The sequence below is a fragment of the Zonotrichia leucophrys genome, chromosome 8, assembly GCF_028769735.1.
Source record: "Zonotrichia leucophrys gambelii isolate GWCS_2022_RI chromosome 8, RI_Zleu_2.0, whole genome shotgun sequence".
Taxonomy (NCBI): Eukaryota; Metazoa; Chordata; class Aves; order Passeriformes; family Passerellidae; genus Zonotrichia; species Zonotrichia leucophrys.
The window spans coordinates 23221928-23240981 of record NC_088178.1 but is presented as its reverse complement, the minus strand read 5'-3'; the positions used below and the strand labels follow the sequence as shown (position 1 = coordinate 23240981).

Here is a 19054-nt window from a genome sequence, read left to right as displayed (position 1 = left end):
CCCTTCAATCCTTCAAGGAGAGTATTCCCTGCTTCCTGCTGAGTAGAACGTGTTCTTGGTGCTCCTCTTGTACATTCAGGTAGCAAGATACTGGTTGTCCTTCTGGGAACAGAAAAGCTGTATGAAAAGCTAGGCCTGTGTAAGCAAATAAATAGAATAATTGGGAGGAACTAAGCATTGAACTGATGCCCCATCCTAAATGCTGAGGATGTCCTTTGGTGACCAGTTCACACTCTGTTGCCATTGGTACCAAGTTATTCAATGCTTGCAGGTTGCATTTTACAGCCTACACACAGCCTAATGCTTGTTTCCAAAATAGAAAAACTGTCTCAGTTTTTTCTTTAAAAAGAAAAATGACAGATGGCAGGTGGGGACTGAATTTTTAATACTCACAAAGATCAAGTTGGTGTTTTAACATCTTCCTCTGCTTGAAAACTTGTTTGTTAGTTGTTCTGTGTAATAGTGCATCTTGGAAAAGTGTTACACAGAGATTAGGATGTATCTGGGGTTTGAGGGAGGTTTCTTTGTCATCTTGTCTGCCTCCCCACCCTCCTCTGACAGTGTTTGTGCATTAGTTACCCATATCTGGGGAGAGATATTGTCATGGTAACTTTTTTATCCTTTCTTCAGCCGGACTCTTTTTGGGGGGGTTTGGGCTAAATTATATACACATTTTATTTAGAACTGATGGGGTGCCTTCTGTTGATAGCAGGGAAGTCTTGTATGTTGTGAGCTGCTGTTACATGCATAGCAATTTAGTCGTCTGCCAGTTAATCTTGACTTGTCTGAATGTTCTTGCTTTTTCTCTTTATGAGCCTTTCTCCAAAAGAGATTTCTGATCTTGTGAAATTATGTTTTTTCTTCTTATTAAAGCAAATGTTCTCAGCTCTTCAGAGCTGTAACGTCTCTTTATGTAAAATATGTAACCATTTACTTCTGTCATCAGAAGAAAAATCAAAATTAGAAATAAAGGGCATAGTCTAAAAAAAATTGATCTCTGTTTCATGCTTCTGAGATAACAATGGTTTTAGCTGATTGTGTACTGAGAGTTATACTTGGAATAACAAACATGGTTTAGAGGTCAATGTTTGGAAATGCATGCAAACGCTGCTGTTCAGATCATAGAAATACAGAGGAAATCAGTGCACTGAAAGTAAAGCAGTGTTAGCGTAATTGCAAGAATATGGAGTCTTATCTCACAGTATTTGGTGTTTATTTCCTCAATTTTATTTTGAATTACAAAGACAAATTGCTTAGCATATCCAGGCTACTGTTTTTAATGCTAGTCAACCCACAGTCAATATGAAACTTGACTCCCCACCTCAACCTTTAGTTCCCTCTTTTCCCTTTCTTTTTTAAAATGTAGTGTGAAGTGGCTGGCTGCCTTCTTGGGAGTGTGTCCCAGAGCCCTGCTGTGTGGTTGTAAAACCACTGCAATGCTTTTCAGTGAGACAGAAATTGGGGTCTTGTGCAAGGTCCTCTGAGCCTTTTTGTATCCTCCCTGGCAGTTTCCAGTCCTTTTCTTCAAGCCTGCTAGAGACACCACAAATCAATCCTCTTCCCCTTTCCTCTGAGATTTCAGTCAGAAGCAGAACTGTAAATAGATTTACTATTGAACAAGACAGCCAAGTTTTGAATATTGATTTTTCATACCTTCTTTTTACATTTTTCATTATGTACATCTAAGGAAAGCATTTGCTGACGTTGGGAGCTGACGCTCAGCAGTGATGTGGCCATAGAACCCTCCAGAGGTCCCTTCCAGCCCTCACTATTCCATGATTCTGTGGGGTTTCATTGCAGTTTCTGTTCAGACCAGTGGCACTCACAGACCCTCGAGTTCCTGCCCCACAGTGTGCCAAGGCAGTTGTTTGGTTGGTTGTGCAGAGAGGAGCATCCTGAGCATCCTGGAGTATTCACACTCTGTCCTTTCAGTGCTGCTTCAGGAAAGCAAAGCTGGAATCCATTCCTTGCTTTCATGGTGCACAGACATCCCCACACACTCCTAGAAAATGGGGTTTTTCTTGGGGACTTACAAGCTAAGCCTTCCTTGCAGCACTGAAACCTGCAGCAAAGTACCTGTCAGAAAGAAAAGGAGAAATAGTGAGATGGATTCCATAAGGTCAAAAAGTCCTTTGAACAGAGCTGTGTGCTGGCACAAGAAAAATCCTTTCCTCAAGAGACTACAACAATCATGGGAGTATTTGACTATTTCTGTTATGTGAGAGGCAAAGCTACTTCTTGTGCATTTGGGATCAAAGGAGTCTTTTTCCTGCTCTGGAAATAGCATGCTTCTACTTTTGTTTCCAGATTGAAGTGCAGTTCGATAGCTTTTTTCATCTTCTCCTGGTTATGCTGCTGAAATGTGATCTTACCTGCTATAAAATTTAACAAAAACCTAAGTTCTCTTTGAAGTGAGACAGAGGTTAAGTGTCTGGATCAGATGCCCTTCTGTAATATTCCTGTATTGTTTTACTACCATCTTTTTATATTCTCATTTTCCTAGTACTAGGGGAAATAACAGCATGAAGTTAGATACTGGTAATGATAGATATAATGACAGATACTAATAGATATTAATGAAATATTAAATCCTATGTGAAGTCCTTGAAAACATCAGTTACCAGAATTTTTAGCTTCAGTGATCTTGAAAACAATCATCCCAGGATCTTGAGGGTTATTTTATTGCACAGCAAAAACCAGAAACAGGTGGTTCACCTGATATTTTAGAGACTGGCATGCATCCTGAGGCAGGGTTTGCTTCTGTGAGAGCATATGTTTTAAGTTTTGAGATCTCCTGCTAAAAAGTAGAACACTGAAAAATATTACAGACTTCTTAGGAAAAAGCTTGCTCTCAGGAGAGGCTGCACCTTGATTTCCTGTCTGTTTCTAGCCATTTAAAAGTCGTTATTTCTGATTTTTGGAATTTTCTTTGGTAGGAAGGTTTGGGGTTTATCAGTCTCATCTCTTGGGAAAGTTTACTTCTTTTGCATTCTTTAAATATTAACTTCTGGAATCAGCACTTGAATATCATTTATTTCATACTAGATTTGATGAAAGTGAGCAATACCTAAGCCTTGTTTCATATTTTTGACCAAAATCTGTACTATTTGTCATCTTCATTGGTTGATTTTGCTGCAGCAGTAAGTAAATCTGAAATTGATTGCTGTCAGAGCCATTTTGTGTATAAATTAATAAATTCAGAGAAGATAGAAGGTAATGGAAAATCTTGCAAAGAGCATAAGGAGGTGCAGCCAATTTGTGACAAACTAATGATTTAGTACCACAATGACTTCAACCTTTTGGGAGCAACTGCTCAGCTGGAGTATTGACTTTCATTGAAATTTCGGAAGCTGGCTGCCATTAAGTTTCACTTTTTACATGATGTATATTACCGCAGTTGTAAGGGCTGGATATGGAAAGGAGGGGGGAAAAAAGCATTTACTAATTTCAGAACTCAACACTGAATGTGTCTCAAGTGCTTCAAGGCCCATCTATAAACAGGGATTTGAAAGTAAGAGAAGCTACGTAGAAAGCATGAGAAATTTTACCTTTTTTTTCATGTCCTGCTGAAGAGGGAGGGCAAATTGGTGCACAGTTAAGCTGTCAGCTTCTGCTTCCAAATATTTAGGCATCTGTGCTCTTGATTTAAGGCCCTGTCTGTGTGTGGTTGTTCTTGCTTTGTAGTAATATCCTGCCACTGTGAAAGCAGCCACCCTCCCCCAGTTCCAGCATTGTGAGAATGGAGGGGGTTTGTGTTGGTGTAACTTCATTACAATTCAGGCTTCTATGTACAAACAGAGCCTCTAAAACACTTCAGGGCTGCATCATAGCCTTTCACTTTTAAAAAAGAAGCTAACCAAATTGTGTCCTTGACTAAATAGACCAGGAAAACCCTGAAGTGTAGCCCAGCTTTTCTGTTGTGCCTCCTTACAGAGCAGCATGCACTGCAGAGCAGGTCCATCCTGCTGAATTACCTCCTCATGTCTCTAAAATGAGAGTAAAGCAATGTCCTTCCCTGCTATGAATGCTGAGTAAATACCTGCATAGATATAAAATACATGGGGTGGGTTAAATATTTTTGGTTTTGTTGAGGCTCTCTCCTGTTCCATGTGTAAATTCTTGCAGGTTGTGGTTTTTTTCAGGTTATACTCAGCTTTAAGTGTTCTTACTCCCTCTTCCCCCCAATTACAGCAGTGTTCTCTGCAGTTGTGAATCTGGTATTACAGGACTTCATTGATTTCTGTCCTGTGATGGTTTGTCCTTGTATGTGGCTTTGCTCAGCATGAGGACTGTGTCTTTGAAGCTGATGAATTCTCGTGGAGGCCACATGCACAGAATTGTTCCCAAGGCAGGGGAGTGCTGTGGTGGGGGAAGGGGTCACGAGAGCCACAGCAAATACTCTGCACAAGGTTCTGGCATTAATTCTGCTGATGTGAAATGTATTAACATCTCCTGCTGAAATGTGATATTAATGTTTTTGCTATGTGCAAGTGGATGATTGGATTGTCTGACATTTAAAAATTCCTATTTATTACAGCTCTCAAGTTTGCAAGCTGCTGTTTGAGTAGAGTACATGGGTGGATGTATCCTGTTTGCATTTCTAATGGAGTGTTTCATCCTAACGGATAAAATTATACATGAAAATAGTCTTTAGCACAAAATCTACACTGTCTGTTTGGCTTCTTCTTTTTTTTTCATCAAGGTAGATGTTGTCTGTATGACCTTAAAAAAATCCTTATCTCATAAAAGAAAATAAATGCCTTTTAGTCACATTACAAGGGAAAATGGTTCTGTTTCCTTGATCAGACTCAACACAACATCTTTGAAATTAATCTTGAAAAGTTCTTTGATTGATCTGGCTTTTTCTAGGTCACTGAGCTATATTTCCAAAGTGTTTATACAATCTATTGGAATCAATAAACAATTTAAACTGATGTAACTGCAGAATGTTTGCAAGTCCCAGGGAAAATTGAAAGTATGACAAAGAATACAGCTGTAGGAGTTTATTTCGTTTATCAGGACAAACAGTCATTGAAATGAAATGACTTTCCTTTGAACGCTGCAGTATGATAGTGATACCTTAATCACATAAATAAGTAGCTGGTGATTTTAAAGGGTTGTTATTGGTGATTTTGGGCAAATGGAATCCCTGTATTTATAGTCCTAGAAGCTGTGCAATAAAACCTGTTTTATAAATTATTTCCAATAGGAGAGTTAGAATATCATAAAAAGGTTTCACTTCACATTATAGTTGTTGTGTTTCAGGCATGATTTTATTTTAGTTTGCATTTCAGGCATGATTTTATTAAAGTTGCATTTCAGTTGGCAAATATTAACAGTATTCTTTAAACGTGGATTAGACCCGATAGTTGTTGCTAAAATTAGGCAATAAAATACTAGAAAAGCTAATTAAAAAGAAGCTGATACCATTTTTAATCACACTTAAGGTTTTGATTTTTTTCTTTTTTTTTTTTTTTTTTTTTTTTTTTTTTTTTTTTTTTTTTTTTTTTTTTTTTTTGGTAAATGAAGTTTGGGGGTTTGGGTGAGGAGCCGACATTTGTTATACCACAGCGCACACTAGTGGACTGATCCATAAAATCACCTGGAGAAAGAATTTAATAGTTCTCGAATTAAGTACTTAAATCTTCTTCCTGCAGACATAGCCATGTATTTTCTAACTGAATACAATAGCAAGCTGGGTTTTCTTTTTTTTCCCCAAAAGTAAATACATTTATCTCCAAGGATATTTGTAAATTTACGATTAATAACAATGACCTGAAGTCTTACATACGAATTTCATAAAATTTATTTCCCAAAGGCAATCTATTCCAACTTCTCAGAGCAAGCCACCTGAGTGCTGGAAGAACAGCAGCTGCTGTATAAATAAGGGAAAATGCCATGACTTCATGGCTCTATCTTTTATTTGTCAAGTGGGAAATGACTCACTCTTACTGCATCTAGGATGCAGATTTTTAAACATGCATTTCAGAGGTCCTTTAATATCAGTAAATGTTGTAAATTCTAATGGGAAGCCATTAGATGATAGCATCACTGCAGACCCTTTCCCTTACCTCTCTTCCTTTAAAAAAAGAAAATGTGGGGGGTTTTTTCATAACACAGGTGATAGAGCACATGCATTGTAATGCAGTACATCAAATGGGGTTTGACTGCATTAGGAAAATGAACATTCCCCTCTGCTTAAGGGACTCACACTTCTGTTTCTTTAAAGGCAGTGCTTTTCTCTCCTAACAAAATTCTCAAGCCATTTTACTTTCTTTTATAAGAAATTAGGTGAAATCTTTTAGTGCAACAGATTGCTGGATTCTAGTGTGCAAAACAATTGCACAGCATGAATTTGCCATACATGCTCTTGGGTTTGGAATTAATTGTAAAATTCTCAGGACAGTCATTTGAATTCTGTAGTCAGCTTGGTGAAAATTGCTGCTTGTAGTGATCCAAGGATAAATAACAATAAAATCATTAGAAACATCCCCATATAGATTATATGTTATATACTTCCAATATTGTGTCATTTCTTGGCACCCTTTCCTGAAGAAAAATAGAAGCATTTTCAAGTAGGTGAATTGATTTAAAGAAACTCATAAATAAGCTGAAAATACTGGTGCTGTTTAGAACAAAGAGAGAGATATTTTGGACATACAAACAACAATAAGTGAATCCAAATGAGTTGCTTAGATAAAAGAGCATACAAGAAGATTACTCAAAAGCAGAAAACTGGTCACTTTCTAGTTATATTTCAGTCTCTGTCTCTGGTAATAAAAGGAATGATCCAAAAGATTGCAAAGAACTCTATGCCCTGCCTGCAACCTTCAAGATAATCTGTCACTTCCCACTTCGGGGATCCTGCTTCCATTAATTTTTACATTGCCAGTCTGCTTGTTTTGCACTGAAACTTTCTCTGTGTACTTGGTTTGTTCTTTTTGAAAGGAGCTGAGCAGTTCCTTGGCTGTATTGAAATTTCTGGAGGTTTGGTGAAGGTGAACTGAGCCAGGCATGATCAGACTGGGGATTTGAGTGTGATAGACTGGATAATGCAGGGAATGTGATAGCTGGGAGAGAGGAGGGCAGAAAAGCTGGCAAACTGTGGAATCTCAGCCCTCACAGTCATGCTGTTTCTGCACTGCATCAAATTTGGGAAGCCACCAAAGCCCTTCAGTGTTGCTGGTGCTCCTGCTGCAGCTCCGTGCTGCTGCTGTTCCCGGCTCAGATTGCAGAGCCTGCCCTGCCAGCTCACAGCTCACCAGTGACCCGTGCTCACTTTGGCATGGTGCCACATCAGGAGCTTTTCTGGGTGCCAAGTCAAGCTCTCAGAGCTTGGGCAACATTGAAATGAAGATGCATAATCTTCATTTGGTGCTCCCTTTCCAGTGTGATGAGCTTGTGTAAGTAAGCATTTCATAGCTTCACACCAATTATTCTTTCCTTCTGTTGATGTCTCTCTTTTAAAAAAATACATTTTTTAATGTAATAACATAGTTGGCATGTAAACAATCATGTTCTCAAAATCTTTGTTGCCTCCCTTAAGAGACTGAGAATAATTATTGATATGAAATTTCTGTCAGTTTCTGAACTTGCTCAGAAGGATGAGCTTCTGAGAAGAATGAGCAGGGCTCTTTTTAGTAAAGTGGAAATAAGTAATCCAAAACATAAGAAGGTAAAATCCAAAAGTTGCTGTTTGGTTTAAATTACTTATACCAAGCAGCTACCTAGCTTTTAAAATAAAAAAAAAAAACTTAAAATGCAGTTCCTCTTGTGAAATAAAGGTTGCAATTGCAAGTTTTTGACTCCATGTGTTTTCCAATTTGCATGCAATTGAGTTACCTTCCTTTTGATTTATTCCAGTGAAAAGAACTTCATGTGTGCAACACTTCCTTTAAAGAGAGGCAAATGAAACCTGATCACTGGGAATAGTGTATCTTTTTTATTCTGTAGGGGCCACACAAACATTACAGAAATATTTCTCAAGTTACAAAATCATCAACATTTTCTATGTTTTTCATCTTCTGTTGGTGTTGTGGCTATTTATGTTTATGCACTGTTTATGCACTGCTTTTCTTTACTTGTACTCCAGAGAAGAATCAAATCGAAACATTGTGTGTGTTCCAAACAGAAGGAGGTAATGCATGCTTCATAATTAAAAGGAAAAAGAAATCTGAATCATAGACTTTTTCAACAAGAAAATATTTCTTCACTTTGTTTTTCCTCTTCCTCTTGCAGATTTGGCACTGGTTGGCCTTCACCAGCAAATATTGATGAGATCCATAAAAGAGTGAAAAATATTTTAAGGACACACAGAGCTAGACAGCGCCTCATATTTGTAAGTTTGACTGCAAACTCAATCTTTTCCCTTCTCCAAAATGGCTGAAAAAGAGAATTGTGCCTTGGATTTATTATAATGTTGTCCTTTGGGACAGCCTTGATTGTAGAAAGATGGGATTGGTGTGTGAGCTCAACTGCTTCACACTGATTTCAGAAGCCTCCTTATCTTTCACCTTTATGAAGTAGTACAGGCAACCCTCTCATGGCTTACTGAGAACAATTATATTGGAGTGTGGGATTTTTTATATTCTGATTCTCCACTCCCAATTTAAGCAAAAAATGTTACAGATGTGTAGAACATCAAGGCTTAACATGTTGTGCAGCTGCACATCAGCAGCTGCATGTATCCAGCTGTTTCTAGAGCTAATATTATTCTTCAGATGTGTGATTTTTTTTTTTTCCCTAAATTACCTGGCTTTCAATGAACAGAGCTCTTTATCTAATGAGATTACACCCAGGAACAGAATATTTTACCTTTGATGAAATTTTGAGGTGTGGTTTTAGACAGACAAATTTTTTCCTATTGTGATTTTGAGAAACACAGTTTCTCAAAAAAATGCCAGAGCATTGTACCAGCTGAATAAGAAGATTGTTCATCTGCAGAGAATTTAGAATCTTGAGTGTGAGGTGAGGCAAAAGAAAGGTAGAATAAAAAGGTTGTAAGGATGAGAGATGATTATGATTCAATGATGATAATGATGATTATGATTTAGGATGATGAGGAGCTCTGGCATTCTAACTCAGAAATGTTATTGATGGGGTAGAAGAGACATAAGTCTCCTAAAGTGGAGAAAGACAACTTTTTTTGCTTCAGTTTCTCTCTTAGAAAATGGAATGTTGACAGAAATCTGCTTTTGGTGCAGTTTCAGGTTGCTGCTGTCCCCAGCTGTCCACCTTTCCCCTCAGCTGCAGTTCCCTGTTTCAGTGGGAGTGAGATAAAAAGTGTGAGATGATGCCCTGATGTCCCCCCTCACATTCCCCACAGCAAGGGCAGATGCAGATACCTGGGATGGGGGGACACCCCTGGCTACAGGAAACCCAGGGCAGAAGTGATCTTTGTGGTCTTGATCCAGTCCTGCAAGATGGATTGAAGAACATCTGTCTTCACTCTGAATTCCTTATTTATTTCTGTAGTTGTTTACTTGTTTGTTTATTCATGTCCCCAGATTTAGCCATATTGGGCAGCTCATTGTCTCACCTCATTCTCATTGTCTCACCTCATTCTCACTTAATCTGATTATTTTCTCATTTCTGTTCAATGTTCATTTTTAGCTTAGTTGTTGTGGGTTTTGTTTTTAACTCAGAAAAACCTTGTCTCATCCATACTAAGATTGTTTGATCTAGTTCATGCTGTACCTCCCTGAGTTATTATATGAATGTTATGATTTTGTGAGCTGCTGCCTCTCAAATAGAGGATTCCCATGACATTTTTCTGTGTTTCAGCCACTCAGAATGGGTAAAAATCATGTCAAATGCTCCCCTGATGTTTCAATTAACTTAAGATAACAAACTGGATTTCCTGATAGTCCAACACCTACATGCAATGAACACTTGCACAGTCTGAACCATCTCCAGTGGTTCTTGACTGCTTTCCTCATACAGTAAACCATGACTATGATAAGGAGAGTTGGATGGTTGGCTACATGGTCTCTCCATACAGTCAAAAAGACTCTGCAAACATTGTGGTGGAATTCTTGAATTGTGATATTTTCTGTTGGCTTTCTCTTGGTTCACCTTGTCACTTCCAGAATCAAACACTTGCTGAATCCTCACAGGGATTAATAAACAGAGATGATACTGTGTCCTCTTCTGTTGGAAAACCTTGTGTTTCTGGCCTAAAAAAATCCAGCTATTATGGTATTTAATTACCCACCTGATCAAACCAGTGATGGCAGAGGACCATTTTTCTCACTTTGTTTTCTTCCACTGAGCAAAAGGAAGGCAAGGATGCTACAGAGAAGTCTTGTGGTGTCAGATAGTTGTGTAGAGCTGGCTCACGAAAGCTGTGCTAACAGCAGCTGACCTAATCAAAAAAGAAAAAAAACATATCCTTGCAGTGAGTGCTTTAAAATACACCAAGATAGGTTGTGCTTCCCCACATGGCCCAAAATGGAGGCTGTGGTGTTGCTCAGCAGATGGCTGAGGTAAATTGGTCATCTTGAAAGTGAGGGAGTAGTAAAGCAAGTGTACTGGCAATGTGGTGAGCACATTCTGGCTTCAATCTAGATCCTCTTCAAACTTTGAAAGGTTAAAAAGTGCCTCTTATTCTGTTCCACTCCAAAGACCCTAATACTAAATAACCATTCCCAGAAGCATACAGCTGTGTCTTCCAAAATTTCATTTTCATATTGCTCTGCAAAATAGTGTGACTGGAGCCCTGCTGCAGATTCCTTGGGGTGTCCACTGTACCCTTCTGCTGTGACATTGTGACAGTATTGTAATGTTTCCATCTTTTTTTTGCTTTCCAGAACATAATTTGCCTCTGGCAAATGCTGCAGAATTTTATTTATCACTGTACCCCATTTCCTCTTCAGTGCTTTGTAGTCTGTGACTGCTGAAGGAAGAGAGCTCTCCTGTTTACAAACACACTTATTACCTTGTATTTCACCACAATAAATTCTCTCAGGTTTTTCCTCATCCATATGCTGCTGTTCAGCTTGCTCTGCATCTTATTGCCATCTACCACTATATTTATTGTCTTTTCTCCCAGTTCTGTGTTGCCAGCAAGTGTGATTATTTTTACTGCAGTCTTTTTTCCAATTATTTCTCCTATAGCATGAAAGATGACTTTGTTTAGTAATCCTTACAGCAATTGACTTGTGCTGAAAGCATCACTTAGTATCACCCCTTAAGCAGGGTCTTTGCACTTCAGAGTAGAGTGAACATGATTGTGTGTGCTGGAATTTCTACCATCCCATCTCAGGCGAGCAGCTGGCTCCCTCCACATGGGTGTTTTGTTTCTTTCTTACTTAAGAGGGCAAATTTGGGTTAATTAATGTCTAGATAGCATTTGGAAGGTAAAACTGCATTCTAGCAACTGAGAATACCTGGCTGAAGGGTCATTAAGTGTATCAGATATTTTTTAAAGTTCAGTAAGCATGTATTCAACCTTGGATATGAAATTCAAGAATTGAGATGTGTGCAATGCTTCTGCCTTGTAAAACACATGAGATAGATAACATAATATGTTTTAGGTGTTTTTTCCCCTTTCCTGCAAGGAACACAAAAGCAGGAAGTAGTAGGTTTCATAGCATTTTGCCAATGTGTTTATTGGGGTTTATTGAAGCTTTTGCTGTCTACATAGTTCTCTAGAACTACACTGTCTAGAAATTCTTTCCAGTTTATTACCTGAAAATTATTAGCTGAATTGTGCTGAACTTAATTAAAAGTGTTCATAAATGGCATTTGGCTCATTACACTTTGTCCCTTTCTCCCCCAAGAAATGTAAGCACTTTAATAGTCCTCTAAATGGAAAGAAAGTATTTTTGAAATGAGATCATTGTAATCAGAAACCAAGGTAATGAGAATTTGATTTCTGGGTTTTTTTAGGATGATTTGCCTCAGACAAGAGAACCTACAGATAATAAGCCCTTAACTGTGAGTGAGCTGCGGAGCAGGTATGGAGATTTTCTCTGACCAAGACAAAACAATCATACTCAGTATTGCCCCTTACATTCAGGTACAAATTTCTCTTCCCATTTTGAGCTTTGTCCTGTATTGCACAGGGAAGAGGTTTCAGGAGGCGTTACTCGTACTAAGCTTTCTCACCTAAAAGCAAAATACAGTTAAATTAATTGTGCCTTTGATGTTCTTTGGCACTGTGTCAGTATAGTCTTCATAAAACACTAGCTTTGGAACTGGGCTTGGCTATAAAAATGATTCTTGGGCAGACATTTCTGGAATTTGTCAACCAGAGGGCAAATGTCACTTAAAATAATCACTTGGTTATTTTTCCTTTAAAACTATGGGAGTGCAAAAATAAATTTAAGTTTATTTAGTAATATGGTTTGAGGCTCAGTTTTTGGATTGTCCTTTTTTTTGGGGGGGGGGGGTTTGGCAAAACAGATATTTGGAAAAGAAAAGCATTTTCCAAAAAATACAGCAAATTTATATGGTATAGTTTAGTGATTCAGCATGCTGTATTTCAGAAGCTTTCTTGGAAACCTGAGATCTTATAAACCTGGTTTTTGTACATTAATTACTCTGTGTGCTCCTCACATACATGACCAGGGTTTAATTTGATAATTTGCTTATAAGATACCAATGAAATTGATTTTTATTACTTCTGTAGTATAAGTTACCATTACTGATCTTCTATGTGTATGCACACAGCATTTGATACAATGTTTTGAGTACATATTGGAGGAAAGATACTAAGTATTGGAAGTCTTTTTTGGGCTCCTATGGCTTTTCTGGTTTTCTTTATATTAAGGGAGAAGTCCTAGAACTGAGGAGCTATATTTGAGAGGTGTTGCCATTAGAAAAGGCTTTATTTTGATAGTTAATTATCACACACTGTTTTCTAACAATGGCGCCCCAAATCACCACTGTATACACCTGAAAGGAGGGTATTTCAATATGGGTACCATAACAAACTTCTTCTTGAAATTTATAAGCTCCAAAAAGTTCATTTCTGATTTGCTGTCTTCTTTAAAAATCCCTGTGATTTGTAATCCCCTCTGTGCAAGGGATTACTCCAACTTCCATATGGTTGTGAAGTTGCTGCTGCATTTGTGTCTCCTGTACTGTGCTCACTCCTGTATTCTGTGTAGCCTTTCTGCTCCCTTATCCTTTGTCCTGACAGCTGGGGCAATTAAATTGTTTAGGATGTGTTTGTGAGAGAGAAAGTGCAAGTTTTTGTTTTGAGGCAGCTTTGGGACTCTGAGATTTACGCTGAAACTGCAGACCATGAAAAAAAATGGAAAATAAACCTTAATGCTCCCGAATCCTGAAGTGATGGGATATGAAGTGTGGCACTTGGGCTGGGAAAGGACTGCTCCTTGGTTTAGAGGCCAGCAGCACTGGGGGTGAGACATAGAGGCCTTGAGGACAGTCACATTGCTGAGTGCTTGCCACAGTGCTCATAAACAGGATGCAAGGACAGAGACAGAGTTCATGGAAGGACAGGGTACTGTCGACCAAATGCTGGCAGTAAAGTGGATGGATGATTGAAAACCACTGGGAGTAAGGAAAAGGTCTGTGTTTTGTGAAATATTTAGTATATGATTCACTCAGAAAAGAACTTCTGGGACTCTTAAAGGAGATGTATGAGGGAACAAAAGCATATGACAGGTATTTCAGAGCAGGGAGTTGCGTGCAGAAATCCTGCTGTTAATATGATTTGTGAGTGTAATTCCCAGATTGCTTAGCTCAGGTTGTCAGCTGGTTTCCAGTTGAGACAGGACAGGGAATCTTCCCTACCTTGGCTGTAGCTTTGTCCAGGTATCTCATGCACAAGGGGCTGGCTAATGGAAATGCACGAAAACACACAATCCCTCCAAAAAGAGAAGGGAAAATTAAGCCTTTTTACAAGACTTTTTCAGTACCAGAATAAGGAACTTGTAGAACTTACCATTGACTTTTGAGTCTTTACTGCAATTAAAGTGTTGGGGTTTGAGTGTCTTGAGGTAAATTCAGCTTTTAGGAGAGGAAAAGAACAAAGCTGCTGCTGGAAATGGATTCCAAGGAAAAGAGTGTCAGAGCTGTTTGTTGTATAGTTACAAGTGCTGTTTCTGCTTGTTGGCCTGAGAATTCTCCATCAGAAGTGAGGTACCACAAACTGCAGGAAGGAGAAGGTGAAACTGCCGTTGTTGATGAGTCCCCAGGGTGTTGACTTGTCTGCATTTGACACAGGCCTGTATAGCTGCTGTATTGATTTTGGTTGGTGGTTTGGTTTCTTTGTGTCCAAACTGTGAGGCACAATTATCTCAGGATGATAAACAGGTTTAAATTTGCTCCATGCCATTGACTGACTTTAAATGATGGATCCTTTTTGAATAAGTGTGAACGTGGCCTTCCTCTCTTTTTAATGTTGGAGCCATACAAGAGGTCTTGTTTTATTTGGCGTAGGTTGGCATCACCCTAATATTTGAATGTAAGAAGTTTAAAAGCAAAAGTTGAGCAAAAGTTGTTCCTTCTGTTTGGTTTTTTTTTTTTTTTGTTTTTTGGTTTTTGGTTTTTTTTCTTAGGGACAGTAGAAGCTTAGAGATGTGAATTTAGAAAACTGATCCTACATCTTCCTCTTCTTCCCCTTTTCTGTACTTCAGATGAAAACCTTGTGTTTTGATGCAGCTGAATACATGTATTCTCGGGTGTGGCCTAAAGTTTCTTTCAATTTTGTCATATTTTGGTTGATACTAGCTTGAGGATGAAGTTTTAAGTACTGGTTTGATTGCAGAAGACACGACCATTCATAAATGACATGTATATAAGAAGCTGTAAAGCTTCCCTGTGAAATGTAATCCATTTCCTAAGTGAAGATGGTCACCTTAAACTTCACATTTCCAGTTTCATTTCCCAGAGAACATTTGCAAAAGCTGAAGATAACTCAGTCCTAATTTTTAAGTGTCTTAAGTGCCTAAATCTCTGAGCAGATGTGAAAAATGTCATCTCAGTTGTAATTTTTTCTGGTAATTTTTGAGCTTCTTGTTTCATGCTTTATTACAGGGAAATTGCTCATTTAATTATATGACACAAACCTTTGTTTGGAAAGTGTCAAGAGGAAGCAGATAGTCATGATGTTGAGATATAAACTACTCAGACTTGTCAGTGTTTTGTAATGATTTTCAGAGTATAAATTTCACTTCATAGATCTCAGGAATAATTTCTCAAAGCAACTGAAAGATGAGCCTGTATTTGTGTTTAGTATTAAAACAGTGACACAGAAGATGGGGAGGGGAAGGAACCCTGGATTGCCACTATATCAAAATGTAGTTGGTAGAAAACTTAATCCATGATGCTTCCAATAGGGCACTTTACAGCTGCAACCACAGTAATTTAATATCTCCCTGATAGATTGTCTTCATATTGAAATAGCTGCTTGTGGTTACAATTTCACCTTCAAAGGACACAAAAGTCCTACTGTGTTGCTCTTGCCTAGTCACAGAGCCTGCAAAAATACAGCAAAATTACTGCAGGTTCTCTGAAAAGTAATTCTATTTGGGGGCATTACAAAGTGTACTCAGATAAGTGGGGGAGGATTTGTGTGAGTGAATAACATTGGGGGGGATGTGGGTAGTTCCCATTTCTTAAAAGTAGCTGCAGTGCAGTTTTTATTTGGTTTGTGGAAGGTAATCCATGCTCAGCAGCTCTACATTGGTATTTCTGCTGGTTTTGTGCCACTGATCCCTCTTCCATATCTTGCTTTGATCATTGTTTCTTATCTTCTTTCCTCTGACAGTTCTCCAGTGCAGCAGAACACTCCTGTTCTCTTGGATAGTGGTGAACGTTGGCCTGGTCCTGCAGCTGTGTACAAAGAGAAGCCTCACAGAGCAATCTTGGAGGAGAGTCTTGCAAAAATATATAGAGAGATGTATGAAAAAACTGCTGGTGCTGTTTCAGATCACAAAACACATTCCTGAAAGTAACTCACCTGAAAATGCATAGTATATAGTATTTGAAACTAAACCTATTTTTATACAACAATATTTGTACTCTATTTTTTAAGCTGTCTTATGGGTAGGCAGGGTTTTGGAGAAATGGGGATTTTGCCTGGGCTTAAAAAGGAAATAATTACATTTCATTCCCAGAAAAAGAAACAATAATCCCTAACAAAAAAATCCGCTCTACAATTAAGCAAGATGGTGTTGCTTCTTTGAGACTCTGAGCATAGAGTCATTTGAAGACTAAAATATCTGCTGGACATTCCTGTGTAACATCAACTCAGGTTTTAGCTGCAGCCAGTTCTCATTAAATATCTAAATCTGTTTAGCAACTTTAACAGAATTGGTTGAAGAAGCAATATGTCCTGGTGGGCAGAGGGGGGACCCAAAGGGGAAAGTGAATGTGAGTGTTGGTTTAAAAGTGACCCACCTAGGACAAAGAGAATTGTTTTCCAGACAATTGCCTTTGAATAATTTTGGAGAATGGCCCAAACTTTGGTACTGTAGGACCCATAGGCATGGATTTGAAGTAATTTTGAGCACCTTTAGTCACAAGTCTTCTAATACTGTGAGATTTTAAAAGAAAGCCACCGAGCCCAGCAGCCTTTGTGTGAGATGAAAGGTCATCCTCACACAGCCTTTGCATTTGAAAGTTTCCACATTCTCCTAAACGCAGCCATGACATTTGCCAATACACTTGTCATTTTAAAAATATGAATAAGAAAGAACTGTGCAGGGAGAAAGACCAGAGCTAGTCAGCAAGCTCCTTGTATTCTGTACAGGCCTCCTGAAATTCCTGCATCACAATCCCACCTAATTTGGAGCCTGTCCTTCCTGGTCTGCTGGGATCCCGTTGGCAGCAATCACTTCGTTTTTGCTAAAGGCCACCAAATGTTCATCAGCAGTTCGATGCTTTCCCCAGGGATGGAACCTTTTCAGCCTTGCACTGAGCAGATCCCACATTAGCAGACCAGGGCAAATTGCCCATCCTTTGAAAAGCTGAATGTTTTAAAAGGGCAAGAGTGTCCATCTCCTGCTTCCCCCCAGAATGAGGAAAAAACAAATGCCTGTTCTGGCTAGCTCCCTCTCTGAGCAAACATAGGCAGCTCCACCGATGCCATTTTACCTGTTGTGATGAGAGAGAGGATAAAGCTAGCAGTACAGATGGCACAACATATGACTGGAACCTGCCAGCATGCCTACATAAACAAAAAGTCAGTCTATTCTGCCTTCCCTCCTTTAATGCTGAGACAACATAATTGATTCGAGAGAGCAGTTGGTGAGCAATTCCGCTGGTGGGAGAGCACATGGAGGGGCTGTGTGCTGCTGTTTCAGGCAAGGGCACTCTCAGAGGAAGTGTCTCACATACAGACATTTCTATTTCTTGTAACTGTTGGACAAGTTGAAGTGGATTAACACTGATAACTTCCTGTCCCTGCTGCCATTTAGCACATTAGTGCTTTCACAGGGCATTAGTGGCACCCTCTCATGACATGGAGAAGTACTGAGTCACTCTGTGAGCTACCAGGACACTTTTTATTGCAGAAGGGAAAAGTAGAACTTGCCCAAGCTGTGTCCTTGAAGGCATGGAGGCCATGGAGGGTTGTGCTGCCAGGTCTGGTGTTCACTGCCCTCTCCTGACCCCATGTTTGGCCACAAAGGAATAGTTTTCTTCCTGCTCAGAGGAGTAGCTGTATTGAAGTAGATCCTAAATAGGTGGGGCAGATTCTGAGAAATACTTTCCAAGCTTTTGGTGTAAAATTAATCTGTTGAATCCTGAAGGGTTTTGCAGTTTCCTCTATGTGTTTGAGCCATAAGATGCAGTGTTCTCCTGGCATCCTGCAGTTTTCATTCAATATTCTTTGTGCATTCCCTCCCCAGTGTCACAGCTGAGTAAAAGTTAGTCTTCTGAAGATTGGCTGCTCCCCTTTGGCCTGATCTGGCTCCCTGGCATAGAAAACCTCTTTGATTTTTCCCTCCCCAGCAATCCAGCAGATTTCAGTCCTGTTTGTTCACTGTGTGAGAAGGCCTGAATGCTGAGGGGTTGTTGTGGGGTTTTTCTGTGTGTTTGATGAAGGACACAATTTGCCATGAACTGAATACACAAGGGGATGAGAAAGGTTGGGGGCCACTATAAAATAGCAAGGTGGTGCTTTCAAAGGGTCCAAGGAAGGGCTGGAGGATATCTATTTGACTCCCTAGCTAAAAAAGGAAGCATATGGTAATATGGCAACCTTCAGTTCTCATCAAAGATTAAAAATTTTTCAGCAAAGGTGAAAACTGGATGGGGGAAAAAAATGTCATTATTGAATTTTGACCAGTATGAATATTCTCAGTGTAGCCTTCTTCTGCAACACAACATCAAACGGAGCAGACAGACTGAGTACCTCTGGCCCTGCTCCAGCTGGGAGGGAGATGTGTGTTCAGTGTCTCTCTGAATCAGCTGCTGCAGGAGATGTTCCTCTCCTGGGTCTGGGTCAAAGAGTGCTCTCTTCCAAGCACTGTGCTGGAAATCCAGTTTGGTAAATGGAAAACTTTCCTCTGGAATGTGCCTTTGGACCCAAGTTACTCTGGTCTGTCCCAATACCTTCAAGGCACTTTATTTTCAGAGCATTTTCCCTTTCCCTGTTTGCTCAGGTGGCCCTGCCTGCACTCACAGCTCAGAGCATGGCTGCTGTTCTGCCCCTGCAGCCTGGGCAGGGGAGGTTCAGGCACTGAACCAACACAGCAAAAAGCTCTAATTGTTTCGTGCACCTTGCCTTCTAATACAATTTAAATCCCTTCTGTCAAATGCAAATTTCTAGGTGCCTGAGTGGAGCTTTAAATAGCATTTTCTGTGCTCCTTCCTTATCTTTTGCCATCCACAAAGTTCCAGTGACAGTGGGATGGCATAATTCCACCCCTGTCGTTTTAGCTCCTAAAGGAGAGCTGCCTACTCAAATCTGGCAATAATGGGCCAGATGAGGAGTGAATTGGTGCTTTTCTGTGGAGTCTGTGTCTCTCTTGCCCTCCCCAAGTTATTATAACCCACGGGTGTTCTCACCAAAAGCTGTTCAGCATCCAGTGATGCTTGCAGGATGCAATCAGTGCAATATTTTAATCACTTTCAGTTT

General features: G+C 39.4%; 1 protein-coding gene across 1 annotated transcript in view; it reads left to right on the top strand.

The window, feature by feature from the left end:
* Nucleotides 1-16032, top strand: part of SPATA6 (spermatogenesis associated 6) — a 35762-nt gene extending 19730 nt beyond the window's left edge. Inside the window, exons 11-13 of the mRNA XM_064720126.1 lie at nt 8239-8338; nt 11890-11957; nt 15740-16032. Of these exons, the coding sequence (XP_064576196.1) occupies nt 8239-8338; nt 11890-11957; nt 15740-15920 (349 nt within the window). The 3' untranslated portion in view covers nt 15921-16032. The remainder of the gene's footprint in view (nt 1-8238; nt 8339-11889; nt 11958-15739) is intronic.
* The last annotated feature ends 3022 nt before the right edge of the window (nt 16033-19054 follow it).